The following is a 26,743-nucleotide window of genomic DNA, read 5'->3' as shown; positions in this document are numbered from 1 at the left end:
TGCCTGCAGCAAAGAACACCAATTCCCAGACCCACCACTCCCGGCCCAGCTCCCAGCTGCTCAAGGGGAAGGTGAGAGAAAGCACCTGGCGAGGAGGAAACGGGAGGAGAGACGAAGGGTAGGGAGCAAAAAAGTAGGAGGGAATAAAGGGGGAATAAAACCAACTCCCCCCTGGTTTCTCACCATATTTCTTATTGAACAGGTCCTGGACTTGTTCCCGCAGCGTGTTAGCGATGTCTATTCTGGAAAGTCTGGCATCATAATTTTCTGTAAAATAAAGAAACAATTATGGACTTCTGCTGGTAAATTAAAAGGCACTCTGTGACTTTTAAGTAATGCCATTTTCTAATTATAGGAAAGTCCTTATCTTGCAATTAGCTAATCTCTGGAGTGGGCCATTCAAAGTCCTTAAAAATAATCTAAACAGAAATATGGGTTTTTTTCCCCCGCCTGTTTGCTAAGAATAAAGGCCGCATGAAATCGAAGATTCAGTTGCGATAATTACCGGCATTAAAATAAAACGCACTCCAAAGCCTCTCTGTAAAGCCAAAGCCTTTGAAAAGCCTCTGCACCCTCTGTGCAAACCCTCACAGGCCCCCAGGGCGCGAGGAAAAGGGGTGCTCGAGCAGGGAAACACCTGCCCCCCCAGCCCATGGGCATCTCACCATCACTCCTTCCCCCAAACCACGCCAGCTGCCAGCGCGTGGCGGGCTGGAGTGATGTTCATACAAACATCACCACCCAGGTGAAAAAAAGCCCCAGAAAAGGCAAACCCCGAGGCTTGGAAGACTTAATTATGCATCTCACAAGGTCAGACGGTGAGATAAGCAAAGCCAGTTAATTAGGCCACCATCCAGAGGACTTTGAGCCTCTTCCTTGGACCTATGGGACTGCTCCACGGCTACACGCCTTGTCTTCTGGTTGCCTGTCCTTCCCTCCTCTCATGCCACCTCCTCCTCCCATCCTTGCCTTGCCCCGCTCCTCTGCCAACCCACTGAGCCCTGACACCCTACAGCTGTTCCCTTCCACATCTGCTCTACACACCCTCCGCAAGAGGCCAGGGACTCCGCCTCGACGCCCCCCCGGTGCCTCCCTGCCCTCACCTTGGAAGCCTTGTCTCTTCACAGCATCCTCCAGCAGCGCCTCGCTTGAGTCCCTCTCGCCGGCGGCTGAGACAGGGGACATAAGAGGAATTAAGATTCATGGTGCCACCAAGGGGGACACACAGGAGGGGGTTTCCAGCCAAAAAACGAGGTGGGGAGGGAAGGCAAGAGACGCACTGTAGGAAAACGCTCTCACTCCTCTCCTACCTAGTCCTTAACGGCCCGGCTGCCGGGCGTCTCGCAGCCTACCTTTGGCTGCCGGGCTGTCCGACGCCGGCTCCTTTACGCCCTCCGCCAGCAGCTCTGGTCTGGAAAACAGCGAGAAGCAGAGGGCACGCGTGTGAGCTCCCCGGCCAGCGACAGCCTGCTGCTCCAGCATCCCCTCGGACAATGCTCCTACAGCCACTAACCGCTAACTGTGTCTGGCTAACACAATTTTAAAACTCCTGCAATGCAGCGGGGAAACTTTGGCAGTAATTTTCACACCGACAGACTCTTTAGTGAGGCAATGTGACACTGCCCAGCACGAGATTAAGCTGGTGATGGCTGAGCAGCTTAAATCAGCGGTTACAGGCTTCTGGGAGAAATGGTCCTGCGTGTTTCTCAGGGATGGGAGAAGCCACGCGCAGCCCCTTTCAACATATAATAGGCCCCAAAAATCATTACTCGGGTATCTAATGCTAAAACCACACGGCAAGGCAATAGCAGGGCTGAAGCTGTGTCAGAGAGAACCGAGTCTGGGATGGGGACAGAAAAAACCCCAAAGTATGGTCAGGCTGGCCTGGGAGCTGCTGGTCTGACACCAAAAGATCTCAGTGCTCCCCACATTTATTTTCTGTTTCAGCCACCCAGTGCACTGGTCACGTCAGCTCCCTCCTCTGCAAGGGAGGCTGTCAGTGTTTGGATGAGAACCCCCCCAAAATACCCAAGACATTTTAAAATCCATCTCTGCTGGATCCACTCTCTTTCAGGGCGATGCCGTTGTGTTACGTTGCTCGTGGCATCTCACAGTGTCCCAGCTCCTGTGACACCCCCTGTTCCCCAGGGCAAGGACAGCACCTTCCCTGATGCTGCAGCATCCCACTGGGGCACAGATGTGTGCATCTGGACCTCAGCCAGTGCCACTCCCATAGGAAAACCCTCCAGGGCTCCAGCCCTTATCCTCGCCCCACGCCTGGGCACCCTGAAGGTTAAAGGCTCTGGCTCCTTCACCCATCCTTGGGTGCTCACTGCTGATGTGGCCAAACCTTTGCAAAACTGGGTTTCAAAAGACACTGAGGGAGTTTTAAAAGACATTGAGGGAGAGACAACAACACTGCTGCCTCTCAGGGATAGCTCCAACAAGGCAACAACCTTTTGTTGCTTCTAATCAAGTAAATTTACTGAAGGTGACCAATTGATGTCTGTTCCCCAGGACACTGCACAGCAGCCAGAGCTCTGAGCAGGATCATCAACCGTAAGGGATGGCTGCACCACCTGCCTTACCTTTTAATGACAAACTGGATGTTGTTGCTCGCTTGCAGGATCTTCTTCAGCTTGGCAATCCCGAAGCAGTTGGGGCGCCGCAGTAGGATGCCCTCTGGCAAACCCACAACAAACAGGTCCTCGGGATACATCAGGAACTTGGAGTAGGGAACTTTGACCGGCTCTGATATTCCTATGGCTTTCGCTGTGTAGGGACAAAATCTCATTAGTTTGCTGGACCTCCACGTTGGGTTAAAGCAGAAACGACATGATATGTTGGGGGTGATGGGTTGAAGAGATTTTTGGAGAGTTTGTTGTCACTCTGTGTCTGGTGGGGATGTCCCTCACTCTGGTGGACGTGAGATGAGGGATAGAGCCAGACCACCACCCGGAGCTGGCTGCTGCATTTGCTGCGTTAACACAGCCTGCCTTTTGGTGGCATGAGTCAAAAGGGGCTTCCTATAAAGGCTGTAAGCACCTCTCCACATGGCAATGACACCCCACACCCAGACCTCCATGGACATCCCTCTGCTAGGTGAGGGGACAGGGAATGTGCCTGGGGGAGCCCTGCCAGCCTGTGCAGCCCAGCGCAGTGAGGGCTCCCCTTTCTCCACTTAAATATCACCAAAAAGCAACCAAACAGCCAGTGAGTGACAAACAGCGCTCTTTGGCCAGAGATAAAAAAAGCAGGACAAAATCCCATGAGTGTGGGCAAGGACGCCCATTCTGTTACTAAAGCATGGGGTACATCAAGGGCCATAGCTCTGATGGCCATTCCAGCTGCATCCCAGCACCCAACCCTGCCCGAGAGCATCCCGGTCCTTCTCCCTTGCCCTGGTCATGGTGGGCTCTCCCAGCCCAGGGGCCGCAGCTCAGCTCTGCTCCCAGATTTTGGGACCATCAGGCAGAGCTACATCTTCTTGTCCTGTCAGTGGCAAAAACTTTCTGCCAGCTCTCAAAATGCATGAGTGACCTCACTTGTACTTTTTCTGGGTTAAATAATCTTCCTAAAAAGGGGTGAGCAGAGCATGCCGAGTGCCAGCCCCTGGCACCAGGGTCCCACCAGCCTTTCTAAGCTATGCCATGACCACCTCAGGTGGAAAACCCCCTCTCCACAGGAGGAAGGCTGAAGGCCACGGTGGCAATTCCTAGGCTGCAGCCAGTGAAACAGCATCGAGGAAACCAACGGGAAGAGCTGCAATAACAAGGCCTGGGGAGACTTCAAATGCATTTGTAAGCCTAGCAGACAGCAAATGAACAAATTAGATTGCACCTTTACTCAGCTGCTGGTTTGGAAATGGTAGGTGACATTTCTGAGCAATTAGGAGCTCCCCGCGGCAGAGGCTGGTACTCGGCATGATGAACATGTGTTAATGACCATCTTACCGTATCTCGTGTTGAACAAAATTTCAACTTGTTTTCTCAAATGACTTAAAACATCCCCTACACCATCTGCAAAAAAGAAAAAAAAAAAAAAGAAAAAGAGAGAAATGCTCTGAGAAACCAGCTGCCTCTGGGGCAAGCAATGCACAGCATGGGTGAGCAGCCCCTGCCCTTCCGCAGAGCCGGCTGCATGCTCTTCACGCCTCCCAGATCGGTGCCAGCCCTCTGGCAACTGCCTCCAAGCTCATCCCCAGGCAAGGAAGAGCAGTGATGAACCTGGCACAGAGCTGTGCTAGCAGTAAGGAGGAAAATAAATAGGGAAAAAAGTAAATCTGGGCAAGAGATGGGAGGACAGTGCCCAGGAACACCAGTGCACTTTGGTGCTGAGCTTTTTGGAGGCTGAATGCTTTGCTGATAACGTAGGAAGCCCATGAAACCCAACCCAAAATACACCTGTGTTCATCCATCCTTCCAAAAACTTCCAATGATGGGCGATGCTCAGAGATCACCATACACTCACCTGATCCCTCCATCTGCTTTTCTTCATGTCTTGACTCCTCACTGGGCCCCTTCTCTGTCCCTGACAACAAAGAGGAGGGTTAGCGACGGCCGGCACCAGCAAAACCAGACCGGGCATGAGCAGGAGTTCTGTGGGTCCCCTGCAGTCACCCAAATGCCCCCTCCCCTTGCTAAGCTCAGGGCTGGCAGCATTATGCCAGGAGCTGCATAAGTGAAATAAACCCATTGCCTACATCCAAGAGGTCTGCCCACCCTGCAGCGTGGGTGTCCCAGGAGAGGCAGGACCCAGCACTCGGCACAAAGCTGCCAGCACAAGTCCCTCAGGTAAATCCCAGTTGTGAGCCAGGCAAAGGAGCCAGGGTTTGCAGCACAGTGGGGCTGGAGAGGGGCTGGGAAGGAGCAGCAGTCCTAGAAAAGCCACCAGCTTGTCTATTGGGGCTCCCAGCAGGCCTGTTTGAGGTCATGACTCTGGAAATGGGTCCCGACTCCAACACTTGGGCTCATAAATGGTATTTACTCATTTCTGACACACACACGAACTCCCGTGCCATCGCGCAGTCTGCTGGATGCTTCATTTCTGGTACCTGCTACCGTTTCTAGGATGTAGTTTGGCTCCTCCGAGGCCATGTGCGTGGGCACTGGGTCATGCATCTCATCTGAACCAGGCGATCGGTCTGTAGACAAAGCCCCACAGGTAGTTTTTATTTTGATGCTGGGGAGCACTGTCCCCAAAAGAGGGTTCAGAGGGTGTTGGCTCACCAGCAAGGGCTGAGTGAAGGGACCCCCTGCTCCCAGGAGCCCCCCATACCACAGCGCTGCACAGGGGCTGCTCCGGGGGTGCATCTGCCCTCTTCCTCCCTGGCCCCCCACCCCGGAGATCATCTCTGAAACACCTGACCTCCCAGTCCGAGCAAAAGGAGCAAAAGTTTCTTCCTAACCTCCATGGGAGGTGAAGAGCAAAAATAGTTCAAAACAATTTTCTTGGTTTAATTCCATCTAGACGCTCAATTTTGGCTTAAGAACTTAATGCCGCTTGACTTAGCTACTCCACCGTGGGAAAAACATTCCTTTAATGCGGCCTTTCTCCACAAAATCACACCTTCTTGGGTTTCCCTTACGTAATCTGTATGCCCTCTCTAGTTTAACCTGTCTCCCCTAATGCTGGGCTCTCCAACACCCTCAAAGAGCTATCCAAATTTAGCTTTAAATAAACCTTCAGCTAGTTTAAATACTTCAATCAGGTCCCTTCTTAATCATCACCTCACAGGATAAATAATCCAAGTTTCATCAATTTCTCCCTGTAGGTGAGCACCTCTTTTCTATTAATCCTCCTTCCTGCCCTCAGCTTTACTACCTCTGATTGATCTAGATTTTCAAATAAGGTAAGAGAAGGTGGGCTCTGGACTTGAAGTGTGATCTACCCGATACTGGAGAAGTGATAACACCTCTTCCTCCTCCTCCTCCTCCTCACACACACCACCAGCTTGCCACATATTAGCTTTCTTCTCTTCCATTAGCTGCCAAGTTGAAAATTAAAATGTTTGATGTACTACTATACCTTGTTCCTTCTCCTTCTCTTACATTATCTGTACGTTAAGTCCATTCTACAATAATTCTGGAGTGACTCCCCAAATATCACCATATTAAGGGGACTGCTACAATTTGGGTGCAAACAGAGATCACACCCGTGCAGCGGGGCCGGGTGTCATTGCTGTCCCCAGCATCGCTTGCCCTCGGGCACGTTGGGAGTCCTGTTGCTGTCCTCATTCTGGTGAGATTATTAATTAATGTTTGTAAAGCACACTGAAAATGCAAAGTGCTAACTATCCACTCATTAAACTCTGAGGATCATCCTACCATGTGCTGCACTGCCCAGGTTAGTTAAGTGGAAAACTCCCAGCTGCCTCTCAAGCACCCAACGACTCATCTCCATCACCACCTATCTCCACTGACCATTCCAGGCAGAAATGTGGGGAAATGTATCAGTGCCATGAATTCCAACACGTTTTCAGAATGTGCTTAATATTACATTTGTTCTTATGAACTCTTCATAACCAGGCTGTTTTTCTAAATTAAGGACCTCATCAACAGCATCCCATGATCAACACCTGGGATCCTCCAAGCCCACACATGAAGGAAATCAGTAAACCAGGATTTATTTCTCCACGGGAAAGGCGAAGTAGAAAAGCAAGAAAGGGGAGAGAGAAACAGGGAAGAGCCCTAAAACACCCTCCACTGCCCCTAGGAAACCAGCTCATTCTTGACATGCCCCTTAAAATGATTTTCAGGGAAGAAAGACCAGTGCATGGGCATGGGGGGACCTTCCATGCTGGGAGATACCCTGCAAACACCTCTTCTCAAAGCAAAATGCCAAGACATGATGCAGGAGCCCTGCCTGTGCAGAGGCCACTGCATGCAGCTGGTACCCCAGTGCCTACCTGGCATGGTGATCTGGATGATGTCAAGCTCGTCTGGCTCAATTTTGATCTGCCTTATCCCACCCAGCTCTCCTGAGGTACCTACGGTAAAGGCAGCAAAACAGACAAATCACTAACAGGAGCCAGCAATGCTGTGTCTGCCCACCAAGGAAGGCAGGGCAACCACGGCCAGCCACGACTTCAGTGCCAGCTGAGCATCCCACAGCAACGAGGCTTTGGCCAAGTGGCCCAGTGGCATCAAGCCCATAGCATGAAGGGCAAACCTCTGCAAACAGCTCAGCTCGCACCAGTTGGTGCCCTCAAACTGGCCACCAGCCCTCATTAACATGCTCATTTTCTGGCTTTCGTCACTTAAAACAAACTGCCAACAAGTGTTGGTGGGGATACAGGAGGCACTGTCTCCAGTGGGCACTCCTGGCATTTTTAATGCTCCCAAACTCATGCCTGGGATATGCCCCCTGCAGACCCGTGCTCTGGCAGGGCTGGCTGCAGCTGCATCACACCAGAACATGACCAGCTGAACGCCAGCAAAATTCAGGGGGGTTTGAACCTTGATGGATGGGAGCCTGCGCTGGACCGGCTGCAAAGGCTGCCCTGGGAGGATGCTGCCCCAGGAGGATGCTGCATGTGGTGTTTGGCCCAGCTGCCTCATCTCCAGATAAAATTTCCTCACTTAGGGTGGAATTGATTCACTGCAAGGGGCTGAGTCACAGCTTGCAGCTTGGGTGGGCAGGACAGCGAGGCCTGGTGTGATGTTTCAATGGGTCCAAGCCCCTAAACCTGGGGAAAATAATTTCCTTCTCATTTGTGGTGTTCAGAACACCGACACCACTGACTTCTCAGTGACCCGATCGTGGTGGTTTTCAGGGATACGGGAAATCAGAGACTGAAGACTTCCCTTAGCTTTGCATTTAAGCATAGGCTTAAGTCTCATTATTTCAATTTCTGCACTTTGGGGACCCAGCTGGAGGGTCACAGGATAAGACCCTTCATCTCTGCATGAGGATAAAGTCCTTAGAGAACAAGGTAACTGGTGCCACACATCCAAGTTACTTTGCAGACAGCTCTCTCTAGTGCCGCCCCCCCCCCCGCCCCCATACCACTATTTTGCAAGAGAAAATGAATTATTCCTTACCTGGTTCACAGCTTTCAGAAACACTACACTTCTCAGACCTGGAAGGGAAAGGCAGACAAGAGAGCTGGTCATGGAGCAAGCGCAGAGAGAGCTTAAAACCCAGCGGTGTGCGCAGGGCTGATCCTGGTAGGAGGGAGAAACACTGCAGCCCCCTGTGACGCCAGGCAAGGGCTGCGGAGAGGTCCCTGGGACACGGCACTCGTGGTCCCAGCGGTGGCATGGCATCTGTGGCTGCAAGGGAAAGCCATCGTCTGTGGGATTCTCTGAAAATAAGCCTTGCTGCCAGACCCTCCCCGGTCCTGCACCACCGCTGAGTGCAGCCCTGCCTCTAGACACCAATGGATGTAACCGCAGCTGCGAGCTCCTGAAAACAAGAGGGGTTTTAAGCCTGAAACCTGGTTCACTCCATCCCTTTGCAGCAGAGAGCAGTGCATAAAGCATCATTACAATGTGGTTACTCATGGAGCTAAAGCAAATAGGGAGAAAGGAAAAAAGTCAATTGATTTGGTAAATATTTATTCTGCTCAAAGCTTTTCTCCCTTGAAAACTGGGCGCTATCCCAAACTTGCGTCTGCAGTTAACTTCGCATGCTCAGGAATTTACACAAGGTGTTCAGCATCCAAATGAGATGACGTTGCTTTCTCAGAATGCATTTGCTGTTTCTCTCTTTCTTAAACAAGAATAACTACAGCTCTTTGGCAGTAAGGCACCCAAGGAATGGCACTGGAAAACACACTTCTCCATGACTCTGATCCTTCAGGGGGAAGGAAAACCCTTCTGAGCCAGCACCACATCCCTGCTGGCTCAGGGGTGTGTGTTCAAAAGCACTCTGTGCTCGCCTAAATCCACTCAGCAGCGTCAGCAGAACAAACTATGGACAACACGAAGGAAGTCAGAAAGTGCTCCTGAAATGTTCTTCCTAAATGCGATATGGGTAAAAAGGATCTCTGGTCTAGAAAGTACTATATATATATTACCTAGGAGCCTCGGGAAGAGTTTTAAAGTCTCCCACTTCAGGTCAAAGTCAACCTTTCACTAGGGAAATTTGGGAGGTTTCCCCAGGGAGTGTATTACCCCTTGCAGTGTCTGGCCCTTCTCCCTGGGATAGCTGGCATTGCCCTTTCCCTGGAACTGGACTCTGACCTGGGTGGACCACTGCTATGGAAATGCTCTGCTCCTACTAGGGAACAGAGGTTCCTCATTTGCAGGAAGAACAATGTGGGATTTGAATATCCACCTATATTTTCCTGCAGACAGGTGTTATCAGTGCATTGGGAGATTTGGGGAGATTTCAGTTCACCCCTGCGACAGGCAAAGCGAGCTGTGCACTACCACTGCAACTCACGATTCCCTTTGTGACCAGAGGTGAACACAAACCTCAGGGTACGTGGCCCGATTCAATTTGCACACAGTGTAGATCAGGAACAAGGCAAATACACACACAGCTAGGATAAATCTGAAAGGGAACCCAGCATGATTTTCAGGTTGTGCCAGATCTACACCAGTGGACAGTGGCCAGCCCAGCCCAGCACATTCTACATCACAGCACCACCACGGGGAGGGTGATCCGAATCTGGCTGGGTATAAACCACCCCAAAAAAACCCTGGTTTTCCCCCATAGGGTCTTCTAAAGTGGTTTTACTGCTCTGTGCAACCCCTACCTGGCCCACAACTGGAGTGCAGCAGGTGAGATGGGGACAGTGCAGCATCAGTGAGGGCTGTATGGGGACCACGAGCCTCTGGCTGCCCTCGGAGTTCTGCAGTGGCAAACCTCAGCTCCCAGCCCACCGGCACACTCCCACAGACATGTGGTGGCTGGTTATCTACCTACTGCTTTGAAGAAACCAGCTCGGCATCCCTAATATCCCACCCTTCCACCTTCTTGTTTCCAGTCACACCAATTTAACTGCACAGCAGGATCTTCTGTTGAAAAAATGAAAAATGTGCTAATTGCAAATGTTAACAAATCAACAGGAAAACGAGAAGCCTCAGGCCAGTGTGTTTAGAGGCCAGTGGTATTTGAAGTATCACTGTTTCAGTTGGCATCCAGCAGGCAGCGGATGCTCTGCTGCCCCCTGAGACTAAATGCCTCCAGACACAGAGCAGTTCAGCAAGGTGCAGAGAGCAAAAAATGCCTGAAGAATGGTTTTGTGACTAAGCCCTAGCTGACGATCCTGGAGGTTTGAGTTTACTTCCCCGTAACACCAGTGAAGCACCTTAGGCTGGGACCCAGCCCAGCTGAGTTCCCATCGCAGATGTCTCCAGCCGAGACTCTCATCCGGAGTCCCTTCATCATCAGGAAGAGAAATAGGCACTTGGGTGCAATTCCTTCAACCCATTTTGAATGGTTGGAAAGGGCTGACTCACCCGGTGCACTGAGTTTGCTGCTGCTGAAAGGTTCCAGAGCGACTCAGCCAGCCCTGCTCCGGCACGGACACCCAAAGGCAGCTGCCGCCAGCCTCCCTCCGGCAGAGCGGGCGCGTGGCCATGCTGCCACGGCTCTGCTTCACCAGCACAGCGTTTGGGGGTGCTGTCCTTGGGGGGTGACACCTGCATGCTGAGCACCGACCATTTCAACCCATGTACAGTATCAATGCACAGAGCAAACCAACATCACCCGCAGAGACCTGGTCCAGGCAGGCCAACCCCACCACCCGATCATCTCAACCCCCTTCCATGCCCGGGGCTGCCTCTGCCTTGCATCAGAGCTCCAGCATGGCACAGCTCACGATGCACTTGCAGCCAATGGTACAAGGAAGCGGGGCCAGCCTCTGCAAAGTGCAGGAAATGTCACCATGGTGTAGCATGCGGCACCAGTGACACCCATGGGTGCTTCTGGCACCCTGTCCCTGGCAGATGAGAGGACAAGAAGAATTTGGCTTGTTCTATTTAGCAAAACAAAGCCTGGGATGGAGCACAGTGATGTCCCACAACAGTGGGACAGCAAGGTTATGCAAGAGCCACCCCAACCCTATGGAGTAAAAACACCCCCAAACCCTCCTTTGAAGCTGGAGGCGCACAGAGGGATGGGTGACGAATGCCAGCTCCACAGACTGGGCAGCTCAAGAGGTCTCTGCCCTCCAAAGCTGCAAGATGTCAGTGCTTGGTGCACCACCAGGCTGATTCACTCTAACACTGCTGGCCTAGCAGGTTCACCTGCTCAGGGCAGTCATAGCCAAGGGGCCAAACCTGAAACAGCACTGGGGAGAGCCAGAGGAAGACTCCAACCTCTCACAGGGTCATGTCAGCGAAGAGCCAAGGAGGGAGGGGAATCCAACACATGCCATGGAGGAGACAGGGGCAAGTTACCCTATCTTCCCACACCAGCCTGCAGAAGCTACTGACCCGTACTGAGGTGTCAGCACAGGGCAGCAGGACTCTGTGCTGGAGAGGCTGAGGGGCACTCACCCCTACACCCTGCTCCTGAGCCTCCCTGCAGCCAGCAGCCTCCAGCACGGGTGTGCAGACAGACAGCCCAGCAAAGTTCATTTTGCTGCTTGTAAACCCATCCATGACTGAGCTGTCTGTGCGGGACAAGGCTGGGAAAGGGCTCCTTCCCCTGCAGCACAGCCTCACCCATGAGCACCAGTTATACTGCTATGAACTGCTGCCCTGCTTCTCTTATATAAAGTGATTTTAAAGATAAATGTTGGAGATAAATACTATCTTGCTTCTGACCAACTGAAACAAAAGTGAGGGAAACTGGGGCTACACAGAGGAAAACACCTTCTGCATCTCCCAGTATGGGTTAGAAAGCTGTGCCATACACTCCATAGGCCCTGCCAGCATGTTACAGAGCAGTCTAGCTCGTGGCATGTTTGTACCAGCAACAGGTACTCTCATAAAAAGCCTCTTGCCCTGCTGAACTCTATAACCCCACCTTTATTAAAACATCTGTTAATCCACTATTAGCCTCCCTGTGAGCTTTATAAACAAGTAATGCTTAATTAGCAGGATGTTGTGTTACAGTGCCAGCTGACAGTGAATCCTTTGGCCATGCTTTAACACCGGAGATCCTGCAGATAATCCCAGCCTGCCCAGGCACAGCCCCAATTTCATCAGTTTTGTACAAAATCAATGATTCCAAACTTTGCTATTTTGGCTAACAAAAGGATGGGGGTGCTCAGTCTCCTGCGCCGGCCAGCTGTACCATCGCAGTTGGGTTTTTAAGGAGGCAGGAAAGCAATGCCCTTACAGCAGCACAGCAATAACCTGCTGGGCATGTTAACACCCCCAAAATAATGCTCTGAGGGATGTCACTTTGTGGTGGCCAGGGAACAGGAGTGCCACTTACCTGCTGTTGGCCTGAGAGGTCCCCACCAGGTCCAATACGGCCCCACGGTGTGGCTCGGGGGAGATCTCCCCAGGGGGGCTGGAGGGCTCCAGCTTGGTTGGATCTTTGGTAAATTTGCTTCCTGGTGCCGGGTGTGCAGGACAGGTTTGGAAGGAAAAACAAACCCAGAATTAGCAACCAGAGATGCCAATGATGCAGCTTTTCCACCTCCATTTTTCCCCCTCCCATCTCAGAGCTGACATGGATGGGGGTGGAGGACAGGTTACCAAGTGTCACCTGCTTGCAAAGACAAGCACACAGATTTAATCAGGTTTACACACTAAAATAATAACAAAACTTTTGCTTAAACCTCTGCATAACTAAGTGTGTGCTGGGAAGCCCTGCTGGGACTGGAGCATCTCTGGAGAGGGCTGGCTGCCAGGACAGGGTGCCACAGGCAGGGACTGGGTCGGAAACCCAGGCAGGGACCAGTGCTGCAGGAGCAGGCCCAGCACGGGGAGAGCCCTGTCCCAAGGGAGGGGACAGGAGCTCAGCAAAGCCCAGCACAGCAGTGCCACAGGGAGCCCTGTTCTGCAGCTCTGAGCCCTGCATGCAGCAGGAGAAATCTCTGCCACAGCAATGCAGAGGGGGACAAAAGCATCCTGTCACCATGAAAAACTTCCTTTCTCCCTTCGGTTCCTCAGCAACCCAAAAGAAGCTGAAAGAAAGCCTCAGCAATGACCTTGGAGATGAAGAGTGATCTGAGGTATGGTAGGAAATGAAAGGCAGGGAAGGTGAGCAAAGAGCTGAAGGATTAGGGCTGGGGGAAGGAAGGAATGAAATTACACCACGAGGCTGCAGAAATCATGTAGGTGTCTTGTTAAATAGCTGCTGCCAAAGGCCCTTCACTGGTCTCAAAGTGCCATCACGACATCCCCACCCTTCCAAAACACATCCCATCCGTGGGAACATGAAGCCTTTTTCCTTTCGGCTCCAGCCTGCAAGGAAGGGCAGGGCTCTGGCAATGGGACCAGAAGCAATATAGAGCCTTAAAGATACTATTTATCTACCAACAGTCCAAAAGACTCCTTTTAATTTGTGCTTTCTATGGACCAAATCTTGCTCTTGCAGCAGCGAAGCCTGCCTGAAGCTGCTACCCAGGGGAGTAGCAAAAATAGGTTTTCTACAGTGGTGGGTATTTTAATTAAAGGGTGAGCAAAACTGTATGGGGAAGCTTTGGGATACTTTGCAGTTGGCAATTTAAAATACAGCTCCACTCGGAAAATAGTGTCTTTGCAAAAATGGCACCTCCTGACTCAGCAGATGCTTTTTTTTTGCACAGTCAGATGTGCTGACGCGAATCACAAAAAGCCAGGTTTAATGCGTTTTGCTTCTGGTAGCCCTGCAGGGACCAGGCAGGGGAGGGGGAACTGCCATCCACCCCAGCCCTGATCGGTTTGCTTCCTCATCTCCTAATTTCCACTTGTACCTCCCTGCCATGTAACCCCTGGGCTCGTAGCACAGGGCTTTCCATCAGCAGCTCTTGAGCTGGTGTACAGACAATATGCAACACCTCCCCCCAGATACTGTGCAACCATGATGGATTTGCAAGGAAAATCCAAGCATCCCAAGACACAATTCAGTGCTCCATCCCTTGGGGTGGGTTAGAGCTTAAAAAAATCCTTTTCTTGAGAAAAAAAGTAATTAATGGGGCTGGAGACAAAGAAAACCTCCCCACGGAGGTGAGACCCCCTCCAGGCTCTGCTGGAGGTCCCTTTGGGTGGCTCTGGCATCGTCATCCCCAGGGAGAACCCTTGGGACTGGAGCTGTCGCAGGGCCACGGGAGTTAATTTGGCTGGTGGATATCTGAAGAGAAGGTGGTGTCTGGAAAGCCAGCGTGGGGGGTTGGCAGCTTGGGGAAAAACAACAACAACAACCCCAAAACACGTCTTTACTTGTGAGCCAAGCCCAGATCATCTGGGAGCGGGGCTGGGTGGTGATAAATACGGGTGCAGTGCCATATTTCAGGTGGATATCGGGGCAGTGGAATGGGGGCAGCTGCTGGAGTGAAGGTTGGGTTGGACAGTACTTGTCTCTTTTTATTTGCTAAGAAGCACTTTGGCTTCTCCATCTCAAGGCAAATGGAGTAAAAACATGGAGCAAAAAAATCCTCCCCAGGGTTTTGTCACTGAAAAAAATGGATTTTTGTTGCTTTAAAAACAGTCAGTGGCTGGATGATGCTAGCACTTCCCAGTCAAAAAGAAGAGGAGAATAATTTACCAGTGAGGAACCCAGGAGTGATTTTTTTTCCTCCTGAAAGCACAGAAACATGCTGTTGTGGTGCCTGTAAGCCGCAGCTCAGCCCAGCGCAGGGAGCCAGCCCAGCCTCCCGCACGGGGGATTTTTTGCTTAAACCTTCAAAACACCACTGAAGGGGCGCACGATGCTTTCCCCAATCCCAGGCGAAGGCAACCTCGGCACGCCTGGGCGTAGGGCACAGACAAGGCTTCTCCTCACTGGGCATAATTGCATGTGTCCTGCACTTCTGCTGCTTACAGGTGACATTATTTCAACTCTGCTTCTCTGGATAATCTTTCAATTTTGTGGGCAATAAATTAAAGGACATGGAGAACATACCTGTGAAAATTCTCTCGTCAAACATCCTAGGAGGAAAGGAAAAAAAAAAGGGATTAGAAATAGGTGCTTCTAATGACTGAAATTTAGGGTTTAATAACGAACAGCATTAAACCATGTCAAAATAGTCATTTTATTCATTCTCTAAAAAGAAGGAATGGATTTTTAAGCAAAAAAAGCGCCTTTTAGCCTATTGTGCAACCAAGAAATCTAACAGCATATGCTTTTTAACTAAAGCACCTTTAAATCTGCTTACAAGTAATTCTCTTAATTTAATTAACTTATTAAATGAGGCTGCTCTAGGCTGGCTTTTCCAAAAGAGACAGTGGGACTGAAGTAGGTGTTGCTGGACCTTCTATTCATGACGTAGACCACTGACCAGATGTCACCTGTCTCCTGATTGTCATATTTTGGTGCCACCCACAACTTTACTCATGGGAGCAAAGCATGTTCAGGGCCACATCTCAGGGCCTAATCCAGCCCAGCACAGCCTGAGCAATGTGGGACAAAGTCACTCCTCCACCAGCTGACATCTGGAAAGCTAATTCCTTTTAGGATGCTTGAGCCCTGTTGATGTTGGTGATTTTAGACCCCTTGGGAGCCTTAGCCAGGGTTTTTCTGCGTCGTAGTTTCACACCTCTAGCAGGAGAACAAGACAAGTGCTGCTTAGGCAGGGACTGAATAAATAAATATATTATAAAGCAGATTTTCCTGACAGAGAAGCAAAGAGGGGTTGCACAGCACAGAGATAACTGGTAAAGCGTCCACTCCTCCTACCCCAGTGCAAATGCAGACACTATGACACAACACCCTGCCCATAGGTGATACATCCTCATCATCATATATATAGGATTTCCTTAAGCGATCACCGAAAAACAAGGTGGAGGGGAATCCCTGTGCGTGGTGAATATGGATGTTCCTCGTGCCACCCGGAGGCACCACTCCCATCCACCAAATGCCACTGGAGAGAGTCGTGCCACAATCGAAGGGTCCCGTTACCACCTGAAATGCTTAGGGTGGCACTGGCAATGTCTGCATGGACTTACAACAGGGTGGTGGGGCTCGGGGGTGACCGTGGTACGGCCAGCTCTGCAACATTGTCACAAAAAGGGAGAGAACAATGCAAAACAGAGGTTTGAGGGGAAAAAAAGCTGTTTAGCAATTTTCTATAAAAAAGGGTAAAATGAGCTTTGGGTGTCGAAACAAATGCTGTGAGCATGGAGGGAACACAGCTTAAATCCCCAGGCCCCCTCGAGGCCACACACTCTCCCTTGCCTTCCTCCCCACCCACCTTTTGATGACAAAATGGATGTTGTGCCTCTCCTCCAGTATCCGCTTGAGTTTGGGGACGCCGTAGGTGCAAGGTCTTTTGAAGGGTATTTTGTCCGGGATGCCGATGATTTCCACTGCCTCGGGGTCGCAGGCAATCTTCCGGTACGGGACGGGGACCATGTGGTCTAACCCCAAGGCTTCAGCTGAAAGGTGAACACATGGTTTTCACTTAAACATGTACTTTTCCCTTTACAGATGATAAAATGAAGGTGTAAACTTGAACTCAAGCAGAGCGAGCGCCTCCTTCCCTCTTCTCCTTTGCTTGTTCCAGAAGGTGAGCCCTGGAAGCAGCTTGCTCATGGGAGATGGGACAATGGGGAGGCAATGCAGCAGCAAACACAGCTAAGGGTGTCCTCCAAAACCCCCAAACGTGCCCGGCATTGCTCAAACCAATGACAAGCTGGCCCACATGCCATCCGCAATCTCCCTGTGACCGCAGCGGCTTGCTGAGATATAACTCACGAGTTTCATAGCACATACACAGTTTATAAGTTACAGAGCTCATCTATCGCCCATATATAATTCCCGAGTTACGCAGCATGTATTTATAGCCCATCTATAACTCATGAATTACACAGCCTGATGAGGATGGTACAAGCGACAACCTCCAGCCCATCAACCCACTCCTGAGAAATTTCCTGAGCTTACCGCTGCCCAAACACACAGGAGCTAACCCAAAAGTGCTGCCCACAGCAAGGGAAGCGCCAAGGATGCTCATAAGCCATGCAGGTAGAAAAAAGCAGCTGCAATAAGGACAATCTCCTTTCTTCCACTGCCACATTAATTTACAACGGCTGCATGCCACTGCTCCCCCTCGCCTGCAAGCGCCAGCAGTGCCTGGGCGCTCTGACCTGGTGTGCCACGCTTCAAACCGGGGCTGTTTTACAGCTCAGTTATAAATTCCTCGACGGTGCGGGGGGCTCCAAATGGAAATATTGACATAACCTTCAGCAGACACCCAGAGACTGGGAGCTGCTGGGCTAAATGTGTTAGGAAGAGAAGGGAGCTCTAGCATATGGCTTCTGCTGCTGTGTTAGGGAACAAAAATGATTGCTATATAATGATATGCAAACCACAAGCGCTGCAGATGCATAATGGGATATTAACTCCTACTCACCATATCTGCTGTTAAACAGAATTTGCACGCACTCCCTAAGGGTGTTGATATCTTCAGTTTCTTTTATAAAACTGTCCCACTTATCTATCAAAACAAAATATAAGAAATAAGGAACTTCCATATGGCTCGTACACAGCAGATGCACTTTTCTCGCGCGAAGCACTGCGAAGCAGGAACAAGACTTTGCTGCTTTAAAAATAATGATTTTCCTCTTCCTGAGCAGATTTTGCCAGGCTGGCAGATAAGGTCTGGGCTTCCCCAGCCCCAGCCCCAGCCCCAAGCAACCTCCTCTGCAGCCATGCATGTGCAAAGCAGATTCCTAAGAAATGACCCCATAAAACTTCTCAACCCTGAAATGAAAGACCCTCCGGAACAGAGCAAACTCAACCTGAAATGAACCTTTGAGAGGCACGTTCATTTCACAGAGGAGCTTTTTCATCTCTTTCTCTTTCCCAACTTTCCCACCCATATTTTTTTCTTCTTTTTAATGCTTCCAGGCAAGGGTTTTGATGTAAACACATCAGCATTTTTAGGTTGCATTTCCCTTGGGTGGGGTGGAGGTGGGGAAATGGCAGAGACTCCTCCCCATTGCTGATCCCCCCGGGCACCGCTATAGAATCACGCTGGGGTTAGTGGGTTTCAGTTATTTTGAAATAATGCCAAGCTTTCGGCGGGTATTTGCCGTTTGGAGCTCGGGCAAACAGCCTCACTCAAAACCGTGCCTCGGGTCCCTGTGCACGCAGTGGGGATGGGATTTCCCAGCTGGCTGGCAGTGCTTGAGGATCAAGCATTGTGGAGATGGCAGGGATGGACCCAAGCAGGGATGAGACATTGCAGTAAGGGAAAAAAATCCCCTGCTGCAGCATCTCCAGCACTGTCGGGTCCCCACAGACCATGGAGGTGGCTGGGAGACCGCCGGGGAGAGATGGGACCAAGGGGAAACCTTTCCCTAAATCGGGGCTGCCAGCCACCCCCAAAGCTAGAGCAGGACACAGACCTGTCTTGTCGTGGACAATGGAGAAGAGGATGCGCTTGGACGAGTGCACGTTCTGGATCAGGGGACCTCCAGAGACCGACGATTTCTGTCCTGGACAAGAGGGGAGACAAGGAGAAAGGGCTGATGAGAGCCTGACCGATGCTCCAGGCACCCGACCAAGCCCCTGGGTGCTGTCCTCCGCCGGCTCTCCTCCACGCACCCTGGCCTGTGACAACCCAGGGGGGTCCTGGCCAGACCGAGCCCCCACCGTCCCCCTGGCTACCCCTCCAGCCTCGTGGTGCAGCGCCCACCGTTTGAGGGCAAAAATGGATGTGTGCCCTGTCGGCACCTTGTAGGCACCCAGGGAAGGGCTGGGGCAGCGTGACATGGCAGGGGGGTCTGCTCTTCTCCATATGGGCCAAACTCTGCACTGATTTTCATCCGAGGACCACCAAAACACCCGGGCCTGTCCCCTGTCAGCACCGGGGGCGTGGGCTTCACACCAGGCCCTCGTCTGAGAGCAAACTCCAGGCTATTACCACAGCAGTCGCTGTACTCCTGTGAGGAAGGCACCTTCAGCTCTCCCGCGGGCCTGGGCAGCAGCGCCTCGCCAGCCGCGTTCGGCCCGGGCAGGCCGGAGGACACCTCTTGCTTTAGGTCGACGGCTATCTGGGTCGGCAGGGAGACGCCGTATAAGAAGTTGGTGACGGTGACAGCGGAGGGGGTGTCCTGGCCGGCGGGTTTGGCCATGGGGCCGTTGGCACCAGAGTCCCGGCCACCCTTGGAGGCGAGGGAGGTACAAGTCAGTTCAACACTGGGGTTCGGCTCTCGGCTGGGCTCATCTGCTGGCCTGAGGGGAAGGAAGGAAGGAAGAGGAGAAAAAAAAACAGGTTCCTTTGGGCCCCCGGCACTGCTAAGCAGGGACAAGCAAGGATGTGGAAGGGGAAGGAGAGCTGTGCCTGGGAGGGTGGGACACGCTGCACTGCTGGCTGCCGGACTCTTTGTTTCAGAAATTACAGCCATCACTCAACCTCTTCAGGCTTCTTCAGGCACCTGGACTGTTTTAGTCTTCATTAATTGGAGCAGGTTGGTCTTACAGTAGTTCAAAGTGTTTCTATTAGCTAGGAAAAAGCTGCCTAGCTCCACAGACCAGTGCAGTTAAGGAGTAAGACAATTTGTGTGACCATAACCACTTGACTCTGTTGCCTGACGAGCTCCCAGGACCCACAGCACATTCAAGGGGGACCTCAGTCAGCCCAGGGATGAGCTTCAGACTGAAGCCCACGTGCTTCACAAGACAGGCGGCCGCGAGCTCACAGACAGCTCAAATTCTGCATGTCCTACTTTAGCTGTCTCAGCCTGATTTTCCAGAAGTGCCGAGCCTTCAGAGGAGGTATTTGGTAGCGCTCAGCATTTCTCTGAACAGATCCGAGGTGCTGCCAGTCAGGCAAACGCAGAGGAAATGCACCCAAAAAACCACTGAGCCCCTTGCAAAAACGTGGCCAAAATGGGGAGTTCACCCCACCGTGGTCCCCCACCTTCCTCCTTGTCTGGTGTTGAAACGCCATTTCACCCTGGGAAAAAGCTTGCAGCATTTACACTGGAAACCCCTCTGGAGACAGAAAAGCACTTAGCTTACCGCAGCGGAAATTTTGGTGGAGACACATAAAGCGATGCGGTTAATGCACACGTTTACACACGCTTATTATAGGAACAAGTCTGAAATGGTCTTCAGCCACCTGACACTGATGAACCCCCATGCAAGGCTGGGTTTGGCAAGGCTGGACCCAGGCTTCTGGGTCTGGGGAGAAGCCAGGACATGAGAGGGATCCTTCTGACTGCTCCATGCAAAACCTCTGCCATCCACCAGCATTACAGGAGCCACCATCCCAAGGGCTCACTGCCCTCCTGTCCCTTGGGGATCCTCAAAATTACCTTTTTAGCCTGAAGCGGATGCTGTGGCTGTGCTCTAAGATGGCCATCAGGGACTTCACATCATACTCCACGGGTTTCTTAAAGCTGATCCCCTCCGGCAAGCCAGCCACTGCCAGCGAGCCTGGCTCTTTCAGGAACCTCTCGTACGGCAAAGGGACCACACTGCTCTTCCCCACGGCTTCACCTGGGGAGGGGGCAGAGTTACACGCTGATGGACACCCCACGCCCCCGATCACGGCCGAGCCGGGCTGGAGGAGTAAATGCAAGAGCAAGAAATCCCAATGGAAACATTATGAGAAGAAAACCACTTCCTACCTCTGCACTTAGCACACAAGGACCTGCAAGCTCTTTCTAAGTGCTAATTAATAAAAAGCTCACAAAAGCCAATAAGCAGATGTCTCATCTTTCAGGTTGCACAGTAAAATCCTCAGTTGGGGGTCACTTGGCAAAAGCGCACCCTCCAGGAGCTCCCAGACATGTGCCAGCGAGAGATGTGGCTGCTGGCAAGCCAGGAGGGAGCTGAGAGCTGACAAAGGAGGCTGAAGGGCTTGCGCTGATTTTTATCTCATGTTTACTGAGATATTCTGGGAACCTTATTTTCAGTCGGTTTTCTTATTTTACCTCCTGGAAGAATGGAGAGTACTTTGATTGCTGTTGCTGTCAGGCAGCCTCGATGCACTTTGAAAGACAAGAAAAAACCCTCAACAGTCTCCCTTCATCCCACCATTCACAGGCAGCACAAGCATTGATTCATTTGACTGCACAATCGCTGCCAGCAGCCCAGAAATCTCACCCACTCCCCTTCACGATGGGCACAGAGTTCACCTGTGGCCCCAGCACACGGGGCTGGCTCCACTGTACCTCTGACACCAAAATCTCCCCAAGGAGCTGGGAGCAAACTGCTTTCCCTTCCCCAGCAACAGCAGATGACCAGAAAGCATCACAGTTATAAAAGACGTTTTCTAAACTGGCTAAAGAGCCCACAGGCCCAAACAGGGGATGCTTACGGTGCTCTCCAGGCAAGGCACCGTTGGAAAACCAGCCCCTCCTGAAGGGTTTCAAGGAATGGCCAAAACCTTTGAGCTGCTCTCTGCGGAAAAATTACTTTGGAAACCGACCCAAGTCACTGCGACCAATAAACCTGGTGTCAAAAGCACGAAGCAGAAGAAACAGCCGTGCAGGAATGCAACCTGTCTGGCAAAGCAGGGGCCAGATGCAGAACATCTGGCTGCGTGGCAAGGTGTCTGCACCTTTGTATCCAGGCTGAGGGGGAGGCAGAGGAGATTACGGGACCTTTAAATAGCCGTGGGATTTTATATTGTTGATTTTCTTTAAAATATTTTCTTTTTTCTCTCTTCTTTAAAAAAAACCCCACACCAAAAGATCTTACAGAAACCCTGGAAATCTTGTGGCGCTGTCAGCAAGTCCTTATTAAAAGTGATTTCTTCAACATGTTCTTTGAAGGAACGCACGATAACTAACAATGTGCGACTTGCATGAGCCATCAAGGTTCCTTATAGGTGGGATGGATAATGTTTTAATTAAGCCAGTAGCAGAAGTTTCAAAAATGAACCGTTGAACCATAACACCAGGAGTACACTTTCAGCCAGCTGATGGTTTCCCTGCCCTGATGTGCTGGCTCTAGCGGCTTTCCACCTCCCTCCATCATCTCTCTTTGTGATGGGGAGAAGCTTCTGATGCCCACGGCATATCCTTATCAACCCAACGCTCAATAACTCCCAGAACATATTTTTATGGGAAATGCGTTACTGTCAAAGTGACCTTCACCAAGCCTTGTGCTGCCATGATAGGCTCACAGTTTAGCTAAAGAGAGACAATAATCATCATTAATGCCTGTTTAATAGAAGCCGGCGGTAATCAGTCATCCTGTTGGTGCAGAGATTACCCGGCTCTGGAGGGAATATGTGATCTTTTTGACTGAGCATTTTCTCAGATTTTTTGTTTCCCCTCCCTGTTGATGGTAGGTGACTGAAAGGATAAAAAAAAACCCCAAACATAAGAAAGATAACTGTTAATTTCTGATAGTCCTTTCGGTGATGAAAACAGAATCACCGTGGGGCACCTATTATCTCCTGCTGTACTTCTTCCCACTCAATCGGGAGAGGCTCTTCCCAGTGGGCATGCCAGGAGGGGAGCACCCATCCGGCGGGTTTCACCATACTGTAGCTCAGGGATGGAAACAGCCAAAACTACTGAATCAGCAGCGAAGGCAGAATTACCCTCAAGGCCAGAATTATACTGAAAGCCAGAAATACACCCAGTGCCAGGACCAAAACCACCAGCCCAGGGATTCCCAACCTCCTCCTGCCATGTCTGTCCCCACCCATGTCCGTGCACCTCGACAAGGTAAAGAGCATCGCAAACTCATCCCGATGGATGGGCTGCTTGGTTCGTACACCCCACACAGATCAAGCTGTTTTAATGCAATTACATATTTGTGGTGTGTCACATATGAATAATTCCCATATTCCCAAGAGGCCTGCAAAGCCTGGCGTGCTCCCAGCAGCAGGACAATGAGACCTGCAGCTCAGAGCAGGGATCCAACGAGTGCTGCAATGCCCTCCCCACCCTGTTCCCTTGGCTCTTCTGAATTGCTCCTTCCTTCCCACTTGGGCCCAGCCTTTTGAAGGCAGCGAGAGGATTTGATTACCCCTGTTAATGGGAATATCGCCTCCAAGTCCTTTAAGTGGTTTCAGAAAACCTCAGCGACTGTCCATCCCTTGGGGAAGGGATGCCATCTCCCCTTTCTGTCTGTGAAGCCTGTGGCAGGTGCGGGTGAGGCTGGTGCTGAACACAAATCCTGCATGCAAGCACCAGGCAGTTGGTGGGAGCACCATTATCCCCCTCCCATCGTGTGGGAGTGCCCATTCCCAAACCCAGCACAAAACCAGGGCCAATGCCTGTGCTCTGGGCTCAGGGAGACCCCCACGGCCTCCGGCAGCTTCCCAAATGGTGACAGGGAGCTGCATCCACAGGGGCTTCAGCAGGGACCTCCCGAGCAAGAAGCAGGCGCTGCTGCCGCCGCTCGAGCCTCCACAGATTGGGCCCGGAGGGAGCTCTGCAACCCACTGGGTTACATATCAACAACCATATGGTCATCTACATTTTAATTGCAGAAGCTTTATTGCTGGGGATGATGCATGTGCTGGAACAGCACCAGCTCGTCTCTCGGAGCCGGGGCTGCAGGGCCGCCTGCTAGAAAAATCATCTTTTTTCCTTTTAAATAGACTTGCCAGGGAAAGGGGTGAGAGAGACTCTGCAGAGCCCCGACACAGCACTTGTGAAGGAGGTGCTGTAGACATGGCATCAAGGATAAAAGCACACTTGAAAATCACACTCAGGGCATGGCAGAGGCTTCCCCTGGCTGGGAGCACAGAAAAAGCTCCCCTCAACACGAGGACTTTTTTTGCCCAGTTTTGTGAAGAAGCAGTGGCCAGATCCCATCTCAACACAACGCTAACCCTACGCAGGAGCACGTCCCGCCACACCGCCCCTGCCAGGCGCCTGCTCCCTCGCCGGGGAGCCAGGCTGGGGCCGAAAGCTGCATCCGGCGGCGGCGCCGGGCGGCTCAGCGAGCCCCGGGGGCAATCCAAATCCCCAAATGGAAGCGTGAAGGTTCTTACTATAAAGCACATCAAACACTTCCTCTACCATCTTCCTGAGGAGGTACACGTCTGATCCCTGGTCCGGGGAGACCCTGAGCATGCTTCGCCCGCAATCCTTTGCCTTCTTCTGCACCTCTGTGTCCTGCTCTTTTCTCTGCTGGACTCCTGCAGGGAAGAGAGGAGAAAACGGGAGATGCTGTGGTGAAAGAGAGTTCATGGGCGATGCCACACACACTTTCAAGTGGCTGCAAAGCGATTGACCCTGTCAGCCAGCTGACACCAACTTCAGCCAGGGCTGAATGCATCCCTGCCCACCAAACTCCCGGCAAGATGGGGGTCCCATGGGCGCCAGGCCCCTCGCTGCCCCCACAGCATCAGCAAAGTCCTCTGGCTGAGTAGGCAGGTGCCTCAGGTCTCCCCTCCACCCCAGCCCCCCAGCTCGGATGGGGCCACAGCTCCTGGCAGCCCCCAGCATGCAGGGGAAGGTGCTGGTACAGACAGCGGTGCTAGCAGCACAGCCAGGAGCTGGGTCAGTCATCCTGTGCATGCCCCCCCTTCCCTGGTTTTAACCACTCAACTGTACTGAAACTGTTGTGATTAATTGGGCAGCGCATTTCTTTTCTCTGGTTTCAATCTGCTTAGCCTTCAATCTCTCAGGAAAAGAAAATCCGCCTTTCTTGGAGGCTTTTTTACCCTTCAGCGTCACGTAGCTCAGTAATACCAGCTATTTCCTGCTAATTTCCCCCATTAAACCTCAAATAAAGCATATCTTTGGCAATGACTTCCTTGCATCTCTGAACGCACAAAAAATTAAACACTACAAGTGCATTATTGCTGTTCTATCCAAAGCAATTCGCAAGGGATTTTCGGTGGCAAAGGACTAATTCCTTCATCATCTTTGAGAGGATCCTGCTGGTGATCGGACCTGGATGCTGCCTGGTCGCTCAAGGAGAAGCTTGTGGATCCCTCCCGTGAAAACAGCCCGTGGCTGGGACATCACTGGGATGGGGGTGAGAGCCACCTGGGGTACCCACAGAACTAGACATAAGAAAGGGAGGGGACAGGCACCCACCACACGCAACCCCTGGCAAGCTCCATGTGCTTCCCACAGCATGGGAAAAACTTTTTTGGGGTGTTTTACCAAGGTGGTGAAATGCATCTACATTCACACCCTCCTACGACTGACTCTCCCTCATGGCTGGGCGCTAACTTTCCTCAGTTGACATTAATCCTGATCACTGTCAAGTCCCCCCATGCACCAGGAAAGGCTGAGCCAGAGGTTCCGATAAAGGAGGGCGTTTAAGCAAGGTCTGCGCACCCAGAGAGATAAGAGGCTTCTTACATCTCCCAGCGATGTCTGCTTTAGATTATTTCAGATCCTTTCTAAGGGGGGCAGCTAGACCATAAATCAGAGGCACTTTCAGGGATGCTTTCCACTGCGTGCCAGTTGTAAGAGCTTTATGGAGCAGAGTTGAGCCTGGGCCATTTATAATTCAAGACAGAGTTATCACGTTTCACCCTGTCTCCAGCATCAGCTGCTTCGCCCAAACCCCATCGTCAAGATTTTGTGCTTTCAACCAGACGTGACTATTTCATTCTGACAAAGGTGTAAATGAAACCAAAGGAAAAGAGAATCAGGATCTAATGTCGAGCTCCTTGCACCAGCACAGCAGTAGGTCACCGGCCAGGACGTACATATATATATTTCTAAAAGTGAGATTTGCAGATGGTCATCAATACTGTGAGCTCTAGGGAGAGAGAGTTGGCACTTAATATGTAAGAGGGAGCTCCCTCCTGTTGGCCAGCTGGCTGCCGTTCACTGCTCAGGTACTTCCCTGCCTCTCATGGGTGGTGGGAAGGGGAGGCAGAGTCACCTGTGAACACAGGAAACGTCCCCAAAGTGCCTCCGGTCCTGCAGAATGCAATGAACCAAAGCGGAGGATAACTAAGAGCAGCTCTCCCGGTGCGAGTGGCGTGGTGGAGGCAGCAGGCAGCTGCCCGCAGCAGGCAGGACGGAGAGGCAGAGCGGAGCCTTGGCAGGGAGCCGCTCCTGCAAAGCTGTGCTGGCTCACCCTGCACACGTGCAGCAAATAACCCGAGCAGACAGCGACCCTGGCAGCTTTACAGCGCTCATGTTTTCACTAGAGCGAGCCCTTCCTGAGCAATCTCTCCAACGGATTAAGCACCAATATGGTTTCCATCAACACCACGCGTGTGCACACACAGCCGGGTCGTTTCTCTCCAATGACATCCCACCATGGGCAGTGTGTGTGAGTAGATCCACGTCTCACCAGCACCACTGAAGCCAGATCCCATCCCAACTCCTGCACGGAGTGGGAAAAGTGGTGGGTGGTGCTCCAGGGATGATGCCATCTGAGAAATGCAGGTCCCCATTCACAGAATGGCTCCCACCTTCCCCTCAGCTCCCAGGCTGTTTGCGGGGAGAGGCACGGAGCTGGGACAGAGGGCTGGTGCCAGCCTCACCACAGACAGGGCTGCAGCCAGTCACACACGTCCCTGCGATACCTGGTGACCTTGATCTGAGACTGGGGGGACCACAGCGCCTGCTCAAGGCATCCTTTCACCACAGTTAGCCTCACAAAAAACCAAGCAGCTCCACCACCAACACTCACAGCTCCCAAAGCCACCCCTGTCTTTCCAAAACTCGGAAGAAAAGCCTTAGCCCAAGAATGCCTCTCTGCTCCTGGGGATCACTAAGACAAACTATTTCTGCTAAGTCCTCAAGCGCCACTCAGCACACTGTCAGTGTTGCCGCAGGCCAACAGCACTGGGGGAGCAGAGCAGCCA

The 26,743-nt window shown here is 51.7% G+C and overlaps 1 protein-coding gene across 5 annotated transcripts in view; it reads right to left on the bottom strand.

The window, feature by feature from the left end:
- Positions 1-26,743, bottom strand: part of GTF2IRD1 (GTF2I repeat domain containing 1) — a 67,439-nt gene that overhangs the window by 15,434 nt on the left and 25,262 nt on the right. For 4 of the 5 annotated variants that reach the window (XM_074922527.1, XM_074922530.1, XM_074922529.1 and 1 more), the window contains exons 4-20: positions 23,954-24,100; positions 20,310-20,493; positions 18,914-19,224; positions 18,396-18,485; positions 17,399-17,482; positions 16,241-16,424; positions 14,953-14,978; positions 12,337-12,457; positions 8,043-8,080; positions 6,908-6,988; positions 5,054-5,143; positions 4,471-4,530; positions 3,954-4,019; positions 2,589-2,772; positions 1,353-1,411; positions 1,104-1,169; positions 184-267 (exon numbers count right to left, since the gene is read on the bottom strand). In XM_074922527.1, coding sequence (XP_074778628.1) covers positions 184-267; positions 1,104-1,169; positions 1,353-1,411; positions 2,589-2,772; positions 3,954-4,019; positions 4,471-4,530; positions 5,054-5,143; positions 6,908-6,988; positions 8,043-8,080; positions 12,337-12,457; positions 14,953-14,978; positions 16,241-16,424; positions 17,399-17,482; positions 18,396-18,485; positions 18,914-19,224; positions 20,310-20,493; positions 23,954-24,100 — 1,875 coding nt within the window. Of the gene's footprint in view, positions 1-183; positions 268-1,103; positions 1,170-1,352; positions 1,412-2,588; positions 2,773-3,953; positions 4,020-4,470; positions 4,531-5,053; positions 5,144-6,907; positions 6,989-8,042; positions 8,081-12,336; positions 12,458-14,952; positions 14,979-16,240; positions 16,425-17,398; positions 17,483-18,395; positions 18,486-18,913; positions 19,225-20,309; positions 20,558-23,953; positions 24,101-26,743 lie in introns of those variants that run through there. The other variant, XM_074922531.1, reaches the window with a different exon arrangement.

Source organism: Athene noctua, chromosome 19, assembly GCF_965140245.1.
Source record: "Athene noctua chromosome 19, bAthNoc1.hap1.1, whole genome shotgun sequence".
Lineage (NCBI taxonomy): Eukaryota > Metazoa > Chordata > Aves > Strigiformes > Strigidae > Athene > Athene noctua.
Note: the sequence above shows the minus strand (reverse complement) of the source record. Positions and strands in the feature narration are given on the sequence as shown.